General features: G+C 49.4%; 1 protein-coding gene across 2 annotated transcripts in view; it reads left to right on the top strand.

The window, feature by feature from the left end:
* The window catches only part of PDCD1 (programmed cell death 1), a 35,080-nt gene that overhangs the window by 3,595 nt on the left and 15,257 nt on the right, over positions 1–16,228 (top strand). For both annotated transcript variants that reach the window (XM_007057842.4, XM_043522570.1), the window contains exon 2: positions 15,104–15,379. In XM_007057842.4, coding sequence (XP_007057904.2) covers positions 15,104–15,379 — 276 coding nt within the window. The remainder of the gene's footprint in view (positions 1–15,103; positions 15,380–16,228) is intronic.

Raw genomic sequence — 16,228 nt, 5'->3', positions numbered from 1 at the left:
ACAAGGGGAAGTGAATGTGGCTGAAGTGGTGATGGTGTGAGATAGGACTCCTTGCTAGGGAGTCAGCCAGGAAGAGGAGATGCTCAGAGGCCTTTATGTTGCATACCCATTGTGGGCACATCCAACAACCCTGCCCAGCCAGTGTCCTCTGCAGGGCTGAATGGAGGACCTCTGGAGTTAAAAGCATGAATCTCAACTGCTTAAGCTAAAGAAGCACGTACGCCCACGCAAAATGTATTAGGAGCAGCCCATGGAATGAGAGACTGAAAGGAAGAGATTTCTTAGCTCATTTCCCAATGATCCACGCCCTCCTGGGCAGGATTGTTCCTAGCAGTAGGCCGTCCCCGTTTAATTACAGAGTGGGCCGAAGAGAATGGAGGGGAGTGTGGGGAGTCGAGGGGCTGGTGCAGCCGAAGTCGTAGTCTGATTACACTGGCAAGGTTGGGAAGGGCTGCTGCATGCTCCATCTTACCACGCCGCAGGCCACCAGAAGGTGCAGAGAGACCCAGATCTGCAGTGCACAGCGTCACTGTGGGGCCATATCTGCACAGAGGGTCCAGCTAGTCATATGTTCTTATCTCTAACAGGGCCATGTCCTCCCTCCTGCATGCAGCCTCAGCACCTGGGGTATGCTCGGGGGAGGAACATGACAATCCTCTCCCCTAACAGGGAGCGGAGAGATGGCCATGGCCATTCTGTGCCATTGTGGCTGCCCTGCACCTGCAAGGGGAATGGCTTCCTCTGCATGCCGCGGTACAGGACTTCATCAACTTCACCCATGCCCCTTGTGCAGATTCTCTCCACACCACCCGCTGTGCTGGTGAGGCCAGCGTCAGGGGAAGGATTTGGCCCATGGGTTTCTTCCTAAACCCCTCATATGATGCCTCAAAAAGTCCTGATTCGTCATGCAGGAGTGTTTCTTTTCTTTTGCCCGCTGTTGTTTCTGATCAGCAGCTCCTTGCAGGTGTCCCAAAGGAGGCTGGCAAACAGCCAAGCTTCTAACGCTATCTTCTTCCGAGCAGCTCACATCCTGCTTCCTTTTTTGTTTATCTTGATACAACCAGCATCATGAGGACGTCTCGCGGGTACGGTGCGTGGCACCTTGCCTCCACAAGGGTCTCAAAGCACTTGTCGAATGGGTTTAGTCACTGCTGAAACTCAGCCATCTCTGGAGTGGAGTGCCGCATCAGCCCTAAACAACAGGGGAGGGTAGGAGGTGAAAATGACTGTCTCCAGCTGCAGCTGCTGATTGGAGACCATTATTACCCAGCTTGGAGTTTGGCCAGTGGGGATGGTCACATCCTGACTCTTTCAAAAAGTGCCAGGGAATCTTCGGTGATGACAAATGGACAAGACCGTGGCGTTGCGTCAAAGATGGTACCACTGACGGCACAGCTCCCCCTGTCTCCACAGGGAGAGGCTGCAAACAGTAAAAGGCCACGTGTTTCATTTTTCTGCATCACTGCATATACTTTCCAAATGCAGTGGAGTTAACTGCAGCGGGAAGTTCCCTTTAATCGTTCAGATTGAATGCCTGGGACTGTTTGTTTGTTGTTTTCCAGTGCCTTGCGGTGCGTTGCTGCTGTGTTTTGTGTGTGCAGGGCAGCCTTTGCTTGACATCTGCCTGTACAATCTCATGTTTCCCATTCAAACCCACGCCTTTCCTTTTCAAATAATGACTAATTATTACCTTTTTCTCTAGCAGCAACAGATCAAAACTTCTGTTCTCCTTGTAAAAGCACAGCCCCTTCAGCATGGGGGGTGTCTTCTGCATAGCTTGTCAATGAGGTACCAAAGCACAGAGCGTATGCGCTACAGTAGACTACCAAAGGAGTCTGTGGAATCCCCATTATTGGAAGCATTTAAGAACAGGTTGGACAAACACCTGCCAGGGATGGTCTAGATTTACTTGGTCCAGCCCAGCACAGGAGGCTGGACTTTTCAGGGCACCTTCCAGCCCTACATTTCTGTGGTTCAATGCTAGAGAATCTATTGTCATGAACTAGCTAGCACCAGTGGCCCCTATTGCATAGACTCAGACCTGCTCCTTTCTAGGCAATGGGTCTTGTACTGCTGACCCCTATAGATATTTTCCCTCTAGTTCATGAGATGGGATATATGGTGGGGCTAAGCAGACAGCATTGCTTGGAGCAGGGGATCTGATTTCTGTTACTGCTGACATATTCCCGCTGTGGCTGTGATTTGCAGCATGGTGGCTCCTACTTGCCCATGGATTGCTTTCAAGTCGATCCCGCCAAAAATGCCCACCTGGGATTTTACCATCCTTTTCAGGAAATGGTCAGTTTGGGGCTAAGCCCAAGGGAGAGATAGTTCAGCCTAAGGAATTATTTTGGACTTTGTAGTTTGTCTAGACCAGTCTGAAATGCCCCGGGCGACAGAGTTAGTTGCAGCTTCCTTAGGGAGACGAGTCCACAGTCAAACAGATCTCGCTGCCAGGCTGGTTCTTGCCTTCAGAGGGGTAACAAACAGGTTATAATGGTTGTGCCTACAGGCCCTGCTCGATGGCTGCACCCCATTGTGCTAGGTTAGTGGTTCTCTGCTGGGGTACACAAGGGTCTTCCAGGGGGTACATCAACTTATCTAGAGATTTGCCTAGTTTTACAAGAGGCTCCATAAAAAGCACTGGCCAAGTCGGTACAAACTAAAATTTCATACAGACCATGACTTGGTTATATGGCTCTATATACCATACACTGAAATGTACGGACAATATTTATATTCCAATTGATTTATTTTATAAATATAGGGTAAAAAGGAGACAGCAAGCTATTTTTCAGCACTAGTGGGCTGTAACACTTTTGTATCTTTGTCTGATTTTGTAAGCAAGTAGTTTCTAAGTGAGGTGAAACTCGGGGGTATGTGAGACAAATCAGACCCCTGAAAGGGGGACAGGCATCTGGAAAGGTCAAGAACCACTTGGCTAGATGTGGTACAAATGCATAACAACAGAGTACCTGTCCCAAGGAACCTGGCTCTTACCGTGGAGCAATCACACTATTGCTGAGAAGCAGTGCCAGGTTTCTGAGCCCAGGCCAGGCCCCTGTGACACAGTTTCTGCAGCACCATGATTAAACCCACTGGGCCTGCCTTCCTAGGTCTCTGTTGTCACAGCTAGGCCACCTTGGCTCATACATACAGACCACACACTATGCATCTGAAACCCTTTCAATCACCGCAAACCGAACAAAGGAAGCAGCCTGCCCTGAGCTTGCACTCATCAGAACCTCACCAACATTCACTTTGCAGGAGGGATTGGACAGTTATAACCTCAATAAAGCTAGAGGAAGGATCTCATTAGGGCCCAGTCCTACAACCCTGCTTGCAAGAGTGGGCCTTACAGGCGTGGTCTAATTAATTGCCTAATTAAAGCTTCCAGGGTAGGCCCTTACTCTGGAACATATGATAGGTGCAGATAAAGGATGCTCAGCATTTGTGAATAAACTTGGATGGTAGGAGATGATGGGGAGGGCTGTCAAGCTAGATATGAAGCCCTGTGGTCCTGCCCTGCAGAGACATTAAAGATCCCTGTGTAATATTTATGTGCTGGAAGCTTGCCTTGCTCTCCTGTCCCTTATCACATTGTGCACCCTCTTCAGTCTGAGCGCCCAGCTGCTTCTCTCTCCTCCAGAGGTGGTTGCATTTCAGTGGTAAAGTGATCCCAGAAACCAAATCCTGATAGTTTTACCCTCACAAGCAGCCCCACTCACATCAACGGGAGGGGGAAGTCCCTGTCTGTATTCTCATGAGTCAGGGGAGAAGGAACAGGCCTATGGAGTTTGTGCAGTGCCTTGGGGTCCTGCAGGCCAGAGAAAGGTTGAAAAGGGCTTCCAGCAGGAAGGCTGGTTTGAGGATTAACACTGGATGGGAACTAAGGAGGGCTGTGGCTCTGCCACAGAAGCCCATTGTGACCTTGGGTACGTCACTTAAGGTATGTCTACACGAGCTCGGAGTGAGTGTCCCAGCCCAAGTAGACAGACTTGTGCTAGCAGCGTGAACGTTGCAGCTGCGGCGGGGACTTGGGCTAGTCACACAAGCTCAGACCCTGAGGGGCCCGGGGCTAGTCTGAACTGCAGTGCAAGCTGCCACGTCCACACTGTTATTTCTGGTGCTCTAGCTTGAGCCCTCTAGTCTGTTGTGCCGGGTAAGGAGGGTCACTCCCAGTTGCAGCCTGGACATACCCAGCGTGTCTTGGGGATGGGCCTCTGTTACCCATCTGTCAAATGGAGCTAATAATCCCTCCTTTGTCTGGCTTGTCGATGTAGACTGCGAGCTCTCTGAGGAAAGGATTGTCTCTAATGTGCAGCCCTCTGGCCCGTTGAGCTCAGTCTTTGTTGTCGCCTCTAGGTGCAATTGCCGTACAAATTATAACTGACTAGTACTATCGCTGTCCTGTAGATTCATTGCTGGGTGAAGACAATAAGCAGTTTAATTCATTAGCTAGCATCCCCCTGATTCTTGTCAGACAAAATCGCTCTGGGTGTTTGGTGTTTACTCCTTTGAAATATAAAAATGCCCCCTGGCTCTTGCTGCTCCTTACTCTCAGCTGTGCTCTGAGCAACCTGGCCCTCTTTCCCCACAGGGTCCGCTGTGCGCTTCATGCAAATCAGCTGCACAAACCCTCCTAATTTCTGAGAAATATTTGAAAAGCACCAAGCATTCTGCGCCTTTATTTGCAAACACTATTAACCATTTCCTGTTCCTGCCCCAGCCAGCCTCTGCTGCTGCCATTTGATTAAATGTGCATTCAGTGGCTCTAATTTAAATGGAAAAAAAGACTCTCAGAGGGCTGCAGGTTTCTATTTCTGAAACTTACGATCCCTAAGTCCTTCTGTGTCCTCCCGGGGAGCTAAATGGACTGCAGAAGCGGCTGTAGTCATTGGAGCTGCTCTGTACCCCAAGGCCCCAGGGTACCACTAAAGTGCCCAGTATACTGCGTCTTGGAGAGAAGCCCTGGTGGGTGCTAATAACCACTCAGGTTTATAGATGGGCTGGCAGGAAAGGGTGCAGTTGCCATAGGTACAGAGTCTTAAAGAGTTAGAGTTAAAGAGCTCCCCCATGAGTGCTGTGTGATGTCCGGCGATCTTACAGCCTAGTCCACAGGCGGCCCTGCGCACCACTCCGAGGGCTTCTCTCCTGCTGCCATGCAGCTCCCTCTCTCAGAGAGAGCCCAGCCACCTCCTGGTTCAGGACCTATCCCTTTCCCTGGCCAGGGGAAGGGGAAGTGCAGTGGGGAGAGGGCTGAGGAGAGTTGTGGTCCCCTGCTTTGCAGATCCACCATATGGGCCTGCAAATTCCAGCTGTGACTGAGAATGTCTGGGGTGTGCCGAAGGCTGCATCTTTTTTGTTCTCCCAAGATTCCCCGGTTTTGACATTCCTTAAAAAATATCTGTGACATTTTTAGCCACTCTGGGCCTGATGCCAAGCCCGTGGAAATGACGGCAGAGGGACCCGCTCACAACAAGGGGACTGTGAGCTTCGCAGACAGGGCAATGGGGTGCAGCGGTATGGGTTGAACAATTTCACAGAGAGCCATGGGCCTGCTCCAGCTCCCAGTGACGTCAGTGGGAGTCGTCCCTGGGAGTTCCACGAGGGGGGAAATCGGGTGCCTTGAAGACCTGGCATGTTTAACACTTTTCTTGCTGGAGGGGACTGAAGAACGGCAAGCACTCACTCTCCTAATGAGAGTTAGGGTTCTGTGGTATGGTCACAATAGGTGGGTGGGGTCCCCAGATTCGTACAGAAATACTACATCCTCCTCAGAATGATTATAGAATCATAGTATTGTCATTATAGCTAGGTGACCAGATGTCCCGATTTTATAGGGACAGTCCCAATTTTTGGATCTTTTTCTTATATAGGCTCCTATTACCCCCCACCCCGTCCAGATTTTTCACGCTTGCTGTCTGGTCACCCTAATTATAGCTATTTATCTATTTGTATGTTTGAACTGGTTGAGATTTTTCAGTTTTTGTTGCTGAAAAATGGCCTTTTTATGCACTCAAAAAAAAGTTCATTGTCATTTTTTGATGAAAGCTGAATTTTTTTGGTTTTGTTTTAATATTTTGCTACCCCCGTTTCTCCTCCTTTTCCCCTCTTTTTCCTTTTTTGCCATCTTTCAGAGTCCAAGTGAAAACAAGGAAAGAAATCATGGGAAGGGGAACGGGGGTGGGGGTGGGGGGGAGGAGGAGAACTGATAACTTAAAATGTTCTGTACTGAAAAGTTTTGTTGAAAAAACTATGGAAACGTTGGGAAAGTTCTTTTTGAAAACTTCAAACTAAAAATGTTCTCAAACTTTGCAAAAACTTTGCTTTGATTTTTTGACCAGCTCTGTTCTTTCTTTCTATGCGTTATACTGTGCCCATCCTTGTAATCTCTTTGTGCCTTACTCTTATCATAGGATTCCAGCAACAAATGCCATGGTTGTGGCTTAGGAAGAACTTTCTGGTTAGCCAATTTTTAGTTATCCAAATGTAGGAAAAATCATGTTTTTCATCCGTTTTTGGTTGCTGCTGGTTTCAGAATGGAAGAGGTGGTAAGGCAAATTCTGATCTCAGAGACGCTGATGTAAAACCTGGCGCGAGTCCTTTGAGCTGATTGTTTTAAGCTGGTGATGCACGGTGCAGTGGTGATGCACAGAAAGACTCAAATCACCTTTTAAAAATACATATTAAAAGTGTCAAACAACAATCATGCCTATCCAGACATTTGGTCATGCACCGACTGGCTATTTCTCCCTCTTAGAGAGATATTACCTAATAAGGAGAGTTTGCCAGGTTTGAGCAGTTTCTGTTATGTACTGAATAGATGTGACATTACCAAAAATGTCAGGTATTTCTGAAAGGGAAAATAATTACATCGGGGTGATAGTTATCAAAGCACTTCTAGAATAATACCTGGCGATTTGTGCTCTATTTGCAAGGCTAGCAGTTACCACATTAGTCATGTAGGCGTTTGTGTATAGCTCATGTGGATCAATTAAATACAGCTCCTTCTGGGTACGGCTGCAAAGCTGCTAGATGCAAACATGGAGCTGTATTATGGTAAGGTGCAGCCAATACTCATGTACACTGGCCGCTTGGCATCTGCTTCAAAACCCTTCAGAATGTGGGGTATAGACGCTGCACAGGGTATTGCACGTGGCCAGGTTGCCCTAGGGAGTGTGTGGCGCTGTTTTTCCATTGGGGTTTGCAAGAGAGGGAGGCAAAAAACAATGGAAGAAGCGTGCTGATTACATTGCACTTCAGGCCCCTCACCTGTAAAGCAGGGACAATAATATTTGCTTGTCTCCTGGTGGCGGCGGCCAAACTGCTAAATTTCAAAATGCCTACGAAGCACATTGGGTGGGTGCTAGAGAAGGGAAAAAGGGTGTAAGAAGCCCATGGCCATGAAGGATCTTCATGGTGGCCCCTGTGCTGGACCCTATGGCCACTGAGCATTTAATGGAAATGGTGAGGATAGAACCCAGACCTTCTTTTTCCAAAAGCGCAGGCCACTACCCCTTGAGCCGAAGGAGAATCTCTTTTGCCACTACACGGCCTATGACACACAGCTGAGCTGTTCTGGTTCCATCTAGTAGAGCGGAGCCATAGCTTGTGGTTTGATCCCAAGTCCACTGAAGTCTTTCCATTGATGACAGCGGGCTCGGGACAGGCCTGGAGTCACCAGCCAGTTTATTGTATGATATTATTGCTAACAGAAACACATTTTGTAGCAAAGGCTCTTTTTGTTCCCTCGCAAACACGCTGGCCACTTGCTCAGCCCCCTTGCCCCTGGCTCACCCCCTCACTCCCGTGGCCATGCCTGCTGCTGTTCCAGCCCACAGAGCTCCATCTTATTTGTTAAAACTAAAAGGGGAAAAATGTTCTTCTGATAGGGTTGCCAGGTGTCTGGTGTTCAACCGGAAGGCCCAGTTGAAAAGGGCCCCTGGCAGCTCTGGTCAGCATCGGGCCGTTAAAAGTCCGGTCGGTGGTGCTGCAGGGCTAAGGCAGGCTAGTCCCTACCTGTCCTGGCACCGTGCTGCGCCCCGGAAGTGGTGATGAAAAAAGAAACATTTTACACTGGAACAAAAGAGTTGATATGTGTCTGGATTTGCACTGGACAATCTGCTTATCTTTTCTATTCAAATGATTTCCCACAAAGCTCGGTGTAGAAATTACTTATTTTTTCTGTAAAAATGCCTATAATTTTGGCTGCAGATAAGCGTGATGCTGTGATGAAGAGAGGCACTGGCCATTCAATTAATTGCTCGATAAAGACTCTGAAGACTAGGGCACATCAGCTGCATTTCTAAGCAAACAGCAGCCTGCTACGCAAACCATACAGATTCTTCTCTGCAAATAATTGTTGCCCTGGCATCTAGGGCCACAGGAAATAAAAATCAAAACACAGGTAACGGCCCAGACCATGAATTTTGCCTGAGTCAAATGGAATCCTCACGTCAAAATTTCTGAGTTCTAGTCTAAATTTAGAAGCTGTAAGTTTTGAGTGGATACAGCAGTTTCCCCACCCCAGACGAAAACAATTCCCTTGCTCCTTATTTTTAGGACGTGCTGGAAAGTTTGAGCAATCGTGCTACAGTCTGAATCAGACTCAGACTTTCAATGCATAGCTATAACGTCATAATGTGGGCACGCTGCAGTATATAGAGATGAGACCTATCTAAGATACAATGTAACAATTTGTACTTCTGGAGCATCTTGCATCTACACATACCCAAGCACTAATAAACCCTCACCACCTCCATTGGAGGCAGGAGGTTATTACCTCCATTTTACAGGTGGTGAAACTGAGGCACAGAAGGGTCACACACTAAGTCTGTGGAAGAGTCACGAATAGAACCAGGTCTCCTAACTCCCCGTTCTGGGCTTTGACCATGAGACTGTCTTACCTCTGATATTTAGTTACTAGAACTGGTTGAATTATGTGTTGTGAATAAATTGCTGGATACAGTTAGCCCTCTGTTTGATGGCCAAAGATTCACGAACAGGTCCTGATTATGCAAATGTCTTTGTTATCCATAAATGTCCATTACCTTGTTTGGTCCAACAATTCCTGCGCTATGGAATGTTTGTGAACTACAACTGGTTCGTTAGTCATGTGTGGGATTGGTCCCTTACATCGCATGGTATTGCTTCTCGGTTCCGGATTGGATGATGCAAACTTTTAAACAGCAAATAGTGAACCGCACACACTCCTGTTCACATGCAGATGTGGGTGTCTGTTAGGGTTGCCAACTTTCTACTTGCACAAAACTGAACACCTTTGCTCCCCCTGCCCCACCCCTCCTTTGAGGCCTCACCCCTGCCCCGCCCCTTCTCTGAGGCCCCACCCCCACTCACGCCGTCCCCCTTCCCTCTGTCGCTTGCTGTCCCCACCCTCACTCATTTTCACTAGGCTGGCTCAAGGGGTTGGGGAGGGGGTGAAGGCTCTGGCTGGGGGTGTGGGTTCCTGGGTGGGGCCAGAAATGAGGAGTTCTGGGTGTGGGAAGATGGCTCCGGGCTGAGGCAGTGGGTTGGGATGCAAGAGGGGGTACAGACTCTGGACTGGGGGTGTGGGTTCTGGGGTGGGGCTAGAAATGAGGGATTCAGAGTGCGGGAGGGGGCTCTGGGTGCGGGGTGGGCCTGGGGATGAGGGGTTTGGCCCACCCTCTCCTCTATCATGATGATGCGGGGGGGGGGGGAGGGGGCACCTAACAAAAAACTCTGTCACACACTCTAGGGGCACCCACCTTTACCCTTCCATGGGCTCAAGGCGTAACCCTCTTAATTTAGGCACCCATCCTTGGCCCGTTCCTAGGGCTCAGGAGTAACCTTACACTCTGTAGGTTTGCAGGGTCTTTTACCAGTGAAAGAGCCTTACACAGTAGTATCCTACTTAACCTCTATTTATTACCAAAACAAAAGAATGCATTCACTAAACATACAGTGCTCACCACACCCAGTCTCAATAAGACAGATGAACTTTTCTTGATGGCCAGTCAGGATCAGGTCACCTGGGGGACTCCAGTTTCTGCAAGGTGTCATTGGCAGAGTGTTGAGATCTGGCAGCTCTGGGGCTGTGCCCTGCAGTTGGTTCCCAAGAACTTCCTTTTGGACCCCAGTTTATATAGTGAAACTTGAGTCTTGCTTAGCTGTACCGTAACCAATCATTACACTAAAATATTTCTAACCAATCCTAACATATTGTAACAAAATTCTCTAACCAATCCTATCCCACCACTTTAATTGATTTACACCTAGAAAAATTAATTGTGTAACAGACAGAAACATCAAAGAACCAGACAGAGACCATACAGACAAACAATAGAGAAGTGGGGACCATAAAGATAAAACCATAAAGAAATAAGGATTTCACAACCACAACTATTGATAAGTGGTTTCTTGCCTGACAGAATGCTATCAAACTAAGTTTTCCCTTTAATCATCTTAAGATCTTTTTCTTTATCTGGTGATGGTGGACAGGATTGCCTTCTGAACAGCCCGATATTACATTGTTTTAATATAATTTAGATGGAATGTGAGGATGTGACTTTAGTGCGCTTTCTTAATATGGCTGCAGACACAGGCCTTAGGCCTTACAATATGGCTACAGGAAAAGGCCTTTTCCTTACAGGGCCAAATGTGAGCAAGTGGCACTGTGACCCCATGTGCCAGGTTGCAATGCCGCGCACACAAATTTGGGTGAGGGGGCCAGGCCAAACCTGAGTGGTGCTGTGATCCTGGAGGTCACAATGCTGGGTGTGGGGAGCTGAGCTCAGCTAGCCCTGCAGGACAGAAGCTGCAGGAACTGGGGCTATGGTGTACTTAGTACTTATTATGTTAATGTGTATATTATATATTGTGGGTAAAACATATTTAATAACTCAGGTGTTTTGTACTAAAGCTATTCGCTGGATTGCAACAGGCCAGCCAGGTTTATAAACGAGTCCTGAAGGTTGAGAGCCACCATAATAGAGCTCCAGGAGGATTTTAGGAAAACAGAATACAGAATTAAGAACTAGCCAGTGCCCCAGGCTGGAGAGTAAAGAAGGAGAAACCCAGGGGGTGAATAAGAGCCCTGGGCTCCTGTCCCTGAGGAAGGGCGTACCAGAAGGGTGGTGGATAAGGAAATGTGATAAAGCTCTGTGGTAAAGCACAGTGGGCCGTGAATGGCTGCAGGGTTGCAGTTAACATCTCCCCCAGATGGGGGCACAAGAAAAGCAGAAGCCGTGGGGAAAAGTCTCAGATCGGGTTTGACATTTCAAGCCCTTTTTTGGCCTCTTTCCCCCCCAGACTCAGCGTCTGATGCAGTGCCTCCCCCCACAGACACACACGCTCATGTGCGATCAAAGGCCTCGCATTTACCACAATCAGCCTTTTTTTCCACAGCTGGTAAAATCTAATCCAACAAGCCCGGTTAGAGTGGGCAGCAGCCGCACGGGTAGAATGCAGCCGAAAGCTGGTGCCCCGGGGAGCCTGGCCTCTGTGATATTTTAGACGTTTCTACCTTGCGCTTAAGGAAGAGGCCCTTGTTGTGGCATTCTTTTCCACGCGTGCAGGGAAAGAAGACAAGGGACAAATCAAACCGACCAGCAAGTGTTGCCAAAGCAGCGGAAAGCTGGTGTTGCTGTGTGACTGCACTGGGGCAGGAGAGAAGCCAGGGGAATATCTGAGGACTTGTGGAGGGGCAGCGCTTCAGAGTCAGGGACGGGGCAGGCAGAACGGGCTGTTGGAGAGGCCTGTGAAGGAGCAACAATTGCTGGAATCGTCAAGCGAGTGTTCTGGGAGCAGGGCCAGATTAACGCACCCCAGGGCTCTAGGCAAACATACAGTTCTCCCACCCAGGGCGGATGCCCGCCCCACACACCCCATAGTGGCGGCTCCTCTCCCATGGGGCTGGGCCCGGCTCCCTGCTCGGGGGAGTTGTGACCTGGTGCATGGGGTTCCGGCCCTGCTCCGGTTTCGGCAGCTCGTCTGCATGTGAGTGAGGCAGGCCGTCGCTGTCACTAAGACCTTGCACAATGTCTGCATTTGGGACCAATTTTCAAGTGTTCATCAAAAATCCAAGCCCCAAACCCCTAGAACAAAAACAGGCTGGATTTTTGATGGACACTTGAAACCTTCCAGCTCGCTCAGATATATGCTAGAGAGAAGGGGCCTCTTTTTTAAGGTTATGGTGAGGCCAAAAAATCTCCAAAGAATGCTCTTTCTTGTGAGATTTTGGCCCAAGAAGGCAGAAATCTCACAAGCTCACCTGAGTTCACATGATTTCCGCTGCGGATGGTTACTGACGTTTCAAGAACGCAGAACACAAGTTTTCCTTGCCATTAAGTTCTGTCTCAGGACACTAGCCCAGATTCAGCCTCGGGTCTAAACCCAGATCCCTGGCATAATGGGTTTCCCTTTACCGCAAGCGCGCCTCCTCCTGGCCAGGCATCTAGGGTATCTGCCTGGTCTGACACCCCCTTCTGTCTCTCGTTTGTGCTGTGTCCCCGTTCTTGCTCCGGGAGCTGCAGTGCCCCCTGTTGGTGGCTTGGCCCTCCAATCAGGTCACCATTGTTTTCCCCTTCACGGGTTTCAAAGTCTCACTGGACTGGACTGGCTGTGCAGGTATCGTTCCCAGCAGTCCTCCAATTCAAGGCTATGCCACTTTGTCAGTGGCTGCTAGGGGGAATCCCGGCCTGCCCGCTACTCTGGGTTCCAGCCCAGGGACCCTACACTCCACAGCCAAGGTCTGCTCCATCCCAAATCTTGCTGCTGTGTCCCTAGACTGCTTCTTACTCGTCTCTATCACATTTCCTTATCCATCACCCTTCTGGTATGCCCTTCCCTCAGGGACAGGACCCCAGGGCTCCTATTCACCTCCTGGGTTTCTCCTTCTTTCCTCTCTAAGCCCAGAGAGTGCCTGCAGGCTTCCACACGGCAGCTCCCTGCTACTACAGATTTCCTCTCTTTATAATCCTTTCCCAACTTCTCTCCCACCCAAGCTTCCTCAGCAATTAATAATTTATAAACCCCTGGTCCTCCCCCCAGGTGCAACTGAAAGGGTTCATTAGCCTCTTCTGGGCCACCTTAACCCTTTCAGGGCTGATGTGGGATGAACATCCCATCAGACCTATGTTACATTAGATATACTCCAGCCCCAGATCTGAAATCTTACCATTTGGCCCATCTCTAATTAGCAGGCTGGCCCCGTGCCATCTAGACCAGTGGCTCTCAATGTTTCCAGACTACTGTACCCCTTTCAGGTGTCTGATTTGGCTCATGTACCCCCAAGTTTCACCTCAGTTAAAAACTACTTGCCTACAAAATCAGACATAAAAATACAAAAGTGTCCCTGCACACTATTACTGAAAAATTGTTGACTTTGGCAGTTTTACCATATAATTATAAAATAAATCAATTGGAATATAAATATTGTACTTACTTTTCAGAGTATCGTATATAGAGCAGTATAAACAAGTCTGTATTAAATTTTAGTTTGTACTGACTTCACTAGTGCTTTTTATGGAGTCTGTTGTAAAACTAGCCAAATATCTAGATGAGTTGATGTACCCCCTGGAAGACCTCTGTGTACCCCCAGGAGTATGCGTACCCTTGGTTGAGAGCCACTGATCTAGGCCACCCTGATGCTGGATTTGAATGCTGTCATTGAACTAACCACAACAGCCTGGTTCATTTCTGCAAGCACGGAAATTTATCAGATCACAATGACAAACAAGAACAAATCACGAATTTTCCCCTGAGACTTTCTAAAGGTAATGAGCTTCCATTCAAGAGATGCAGGAAGAACCATAGAGCGGGGCGGTTTCATCATAGTTGATTTCCTATGCAAATGTTAGTCAGCACAGCAGACACATAGAAGCAAAGTTGGTTAAGATGGAAAAGACTGAGGTGCTATGGGTCATCTGTCTAATCATCTGTCATAGGTTTTTCTAAGGCCCCTCGCACTGTGGTATCTAATTGTCCTCTAGCCCTCTTCCTTGCAAAACTGGCCTTAAGATTTTCTGTACACAGTTCCTTTGTGTGTGTGGGAAGCACCTTCTGAATATAACATTTATCTTTAGTCCTCTTCATTTTAGACAGTTATAGTTTGGGAGATGGGTTGGCAGAAAAATCTACCATCATCATCTTCTTCAAACTCTTGAGTGTGGGCACAAGGTGGTACTCTTGTTGGTAGTCTCAGCTCGTGAAGCTATCTCTCTCTCTCTTTCTGTGTGTCTCTCTCTCCCTGGATAACTCAGGGGATTGATAAGGGTCTGTAGGTTGTAGGTCTGAATCCAGGCTAGGTGGGTGATGAATCAAAATGGCTGCCATCTAATGGCTGTTTGGCCTACATGAATTGAGTTTGGTGGCCTCACTCCAGTTCCCCGTCAGCAAGTGTCCCCATCTCAAGCCATTGGCATTAGCTAATGCCCCGGTTGGCAAAAAGAAAAGGAGGACTTGTGCCACCTTAGAGACTAACCAATTTATTTGAGCATGAGCTTTCGTGAGCTACAGCTCACTTCATCGGATGGAATCTCAGCTGAGAAGCCAAGGAGCAAATGGAGACCGTGGGGACCGAGAGACCCTTTCCGCCGCTAGAGGTGACCACTTAAGGGCAAAGGCTGAGGGGACCTGGTGGGGGCTTAGGGGAAGTGTGATGTACTTGCTGTCTGGATAAACAGAGGAGTCCCGTCTCTGGGGCTGTCAGGCCGGGAGCTGTCAGCAGCCCTATAAAAAGCCAGAATAAATAATACAGAGATAAGCGCTCCCCCAGCCACAAGCAGAAAACGCAGAGCCGTTTGCCTGGCAGGAGCAAACCTGTGGGTGACGTCAAGTGTGGGGCAAAGGAAGTGCGGCTCCGGGCCCCCTCCCCCTTCGCTTGTGGTCTCGTGCCTCAGACCCCTAACGTTCTGCTGATGCCGCTTTCTCTTCTGTGCGGGTGGATGGCGCGTGGGAGCCTGCCGAGGCTCCTGGGTGCGGAGCGGGGGAGCGGGGCCGGGCGCAGCTGTCGAGCTGTGTCAGAGGAGAAGGAGGAGGAGGGGAAAGACGGGGGCGGGAGGCAGGGAGGGTTTCCCTCTCAAGCCGAGATGGGTACGTTTCATTTCCACTTCTGCTTCAGCTGCAGTCAGTCGACAGCCGCCGTGCGGCCCCCGGGGGGAACAGTGCCACTGGGATACGAGGTGCCCAGGCCAGGCCCCGGAGTGCCCTCCCGCCACACAGCACAGACATAGCAGCTTGGATCCTGACTGGTGCGTCGCACGTGCAGGGGAGGAAGCCAACCCCCAGAGGGCTCCCGGCCCCTCGAAGGCGACGCCAGGGACGATGCTTGTTCTCGTGGTCGGCATCTGTGCGGTGCTGCTGACCTGCAGGCCAGTGCTGCTGCTCTCCCAGCTTGGTATGTATCTGGGCGGCGCGACACGCTCACCGCGCTCCTGAACACAAAGCTGGTGCAGCTTATGCCTGGCGGGGAGCGTCTGCTAGGCTTAGAGCCGCGCAAGCGGTGGAAACAGCCCCGGCAGCGAGAAGGCAGGAAAGCCAAATGCCGGACCTGAAATGCCCAGGCAGCCAGCATCTGGGAAGAGACCCCGGGATAGAAACAAATGCAAATGTTTGGCGTGGATGCGGAGCCCTGATCCGGCCCCCATCACCGCTCAGTTTGAAGGTAGAAGCCTGAGAGTAGTGGAAGGGGAAACAAATAGTTGGAGGGAGCTGGGGGGGAAGGCAGTGGAATGGGTAGATGTATTATAATATTAAAAATTGGGTTTGGCAAAACTTTTTGGACCTTCCCCCTGCCCTCCAATCCCCCCTTCATTCAGGGCCTGATCTCTGAGGTTCGGGCCTTTAATCCGTTGTTGTTCAGGGGATCTTCTGAAAATGGAACGTGGTGTGGTCTGGTACAGAGCATGAGGCTGAGAGTCAGGACACCCGGGATTCTGTGCCTGCTTTGCCCCTGACTTGATGTGTGGCCAGGCCATGTCCTGTCTCTGTGCCCCGGGGGGGGGGGCCCATCAGTAAAAGGCGGTCAACGATATGTACCCACATTTGTAAAGCACTCTGAGATCCGTAGGTGACAAGCCCAGACAAAATGCCATGGCTGGAAAAATGAAACAAAAATATGCGGCTGTAAGTGACTGGCACCTTGTGCCATGGGAACAATAAAGACTCTGGCCTGAAAGTCATTGTCTGGCTTCAAGGCTGAGCTAAGGGGAAAAGAAATTAAGTCAAAGGCATGTGAAAGCACAGA

The sequence above is a fragment of the Chelonia mydas genome, chromosome 9 (genome assembly GCF_015237465.2).
Source record: "Chelonia mydas isolate rCheMyd1 chromosome 9, rCheMyd1.pri.v2, whole genome shotgun sequence".
In the NCBI taxonomy this organism is placed as follows: Eukaryota; Metazoa; Chordata; order Testudines; family Cheloniidae; genus Chelonia; species Chelonia mydas.
The sequence above is the reverse complement of the archived record's forward strand: the minus strand, read 5'-3'. Positions and strand labels throughout refer to the sequence as shown.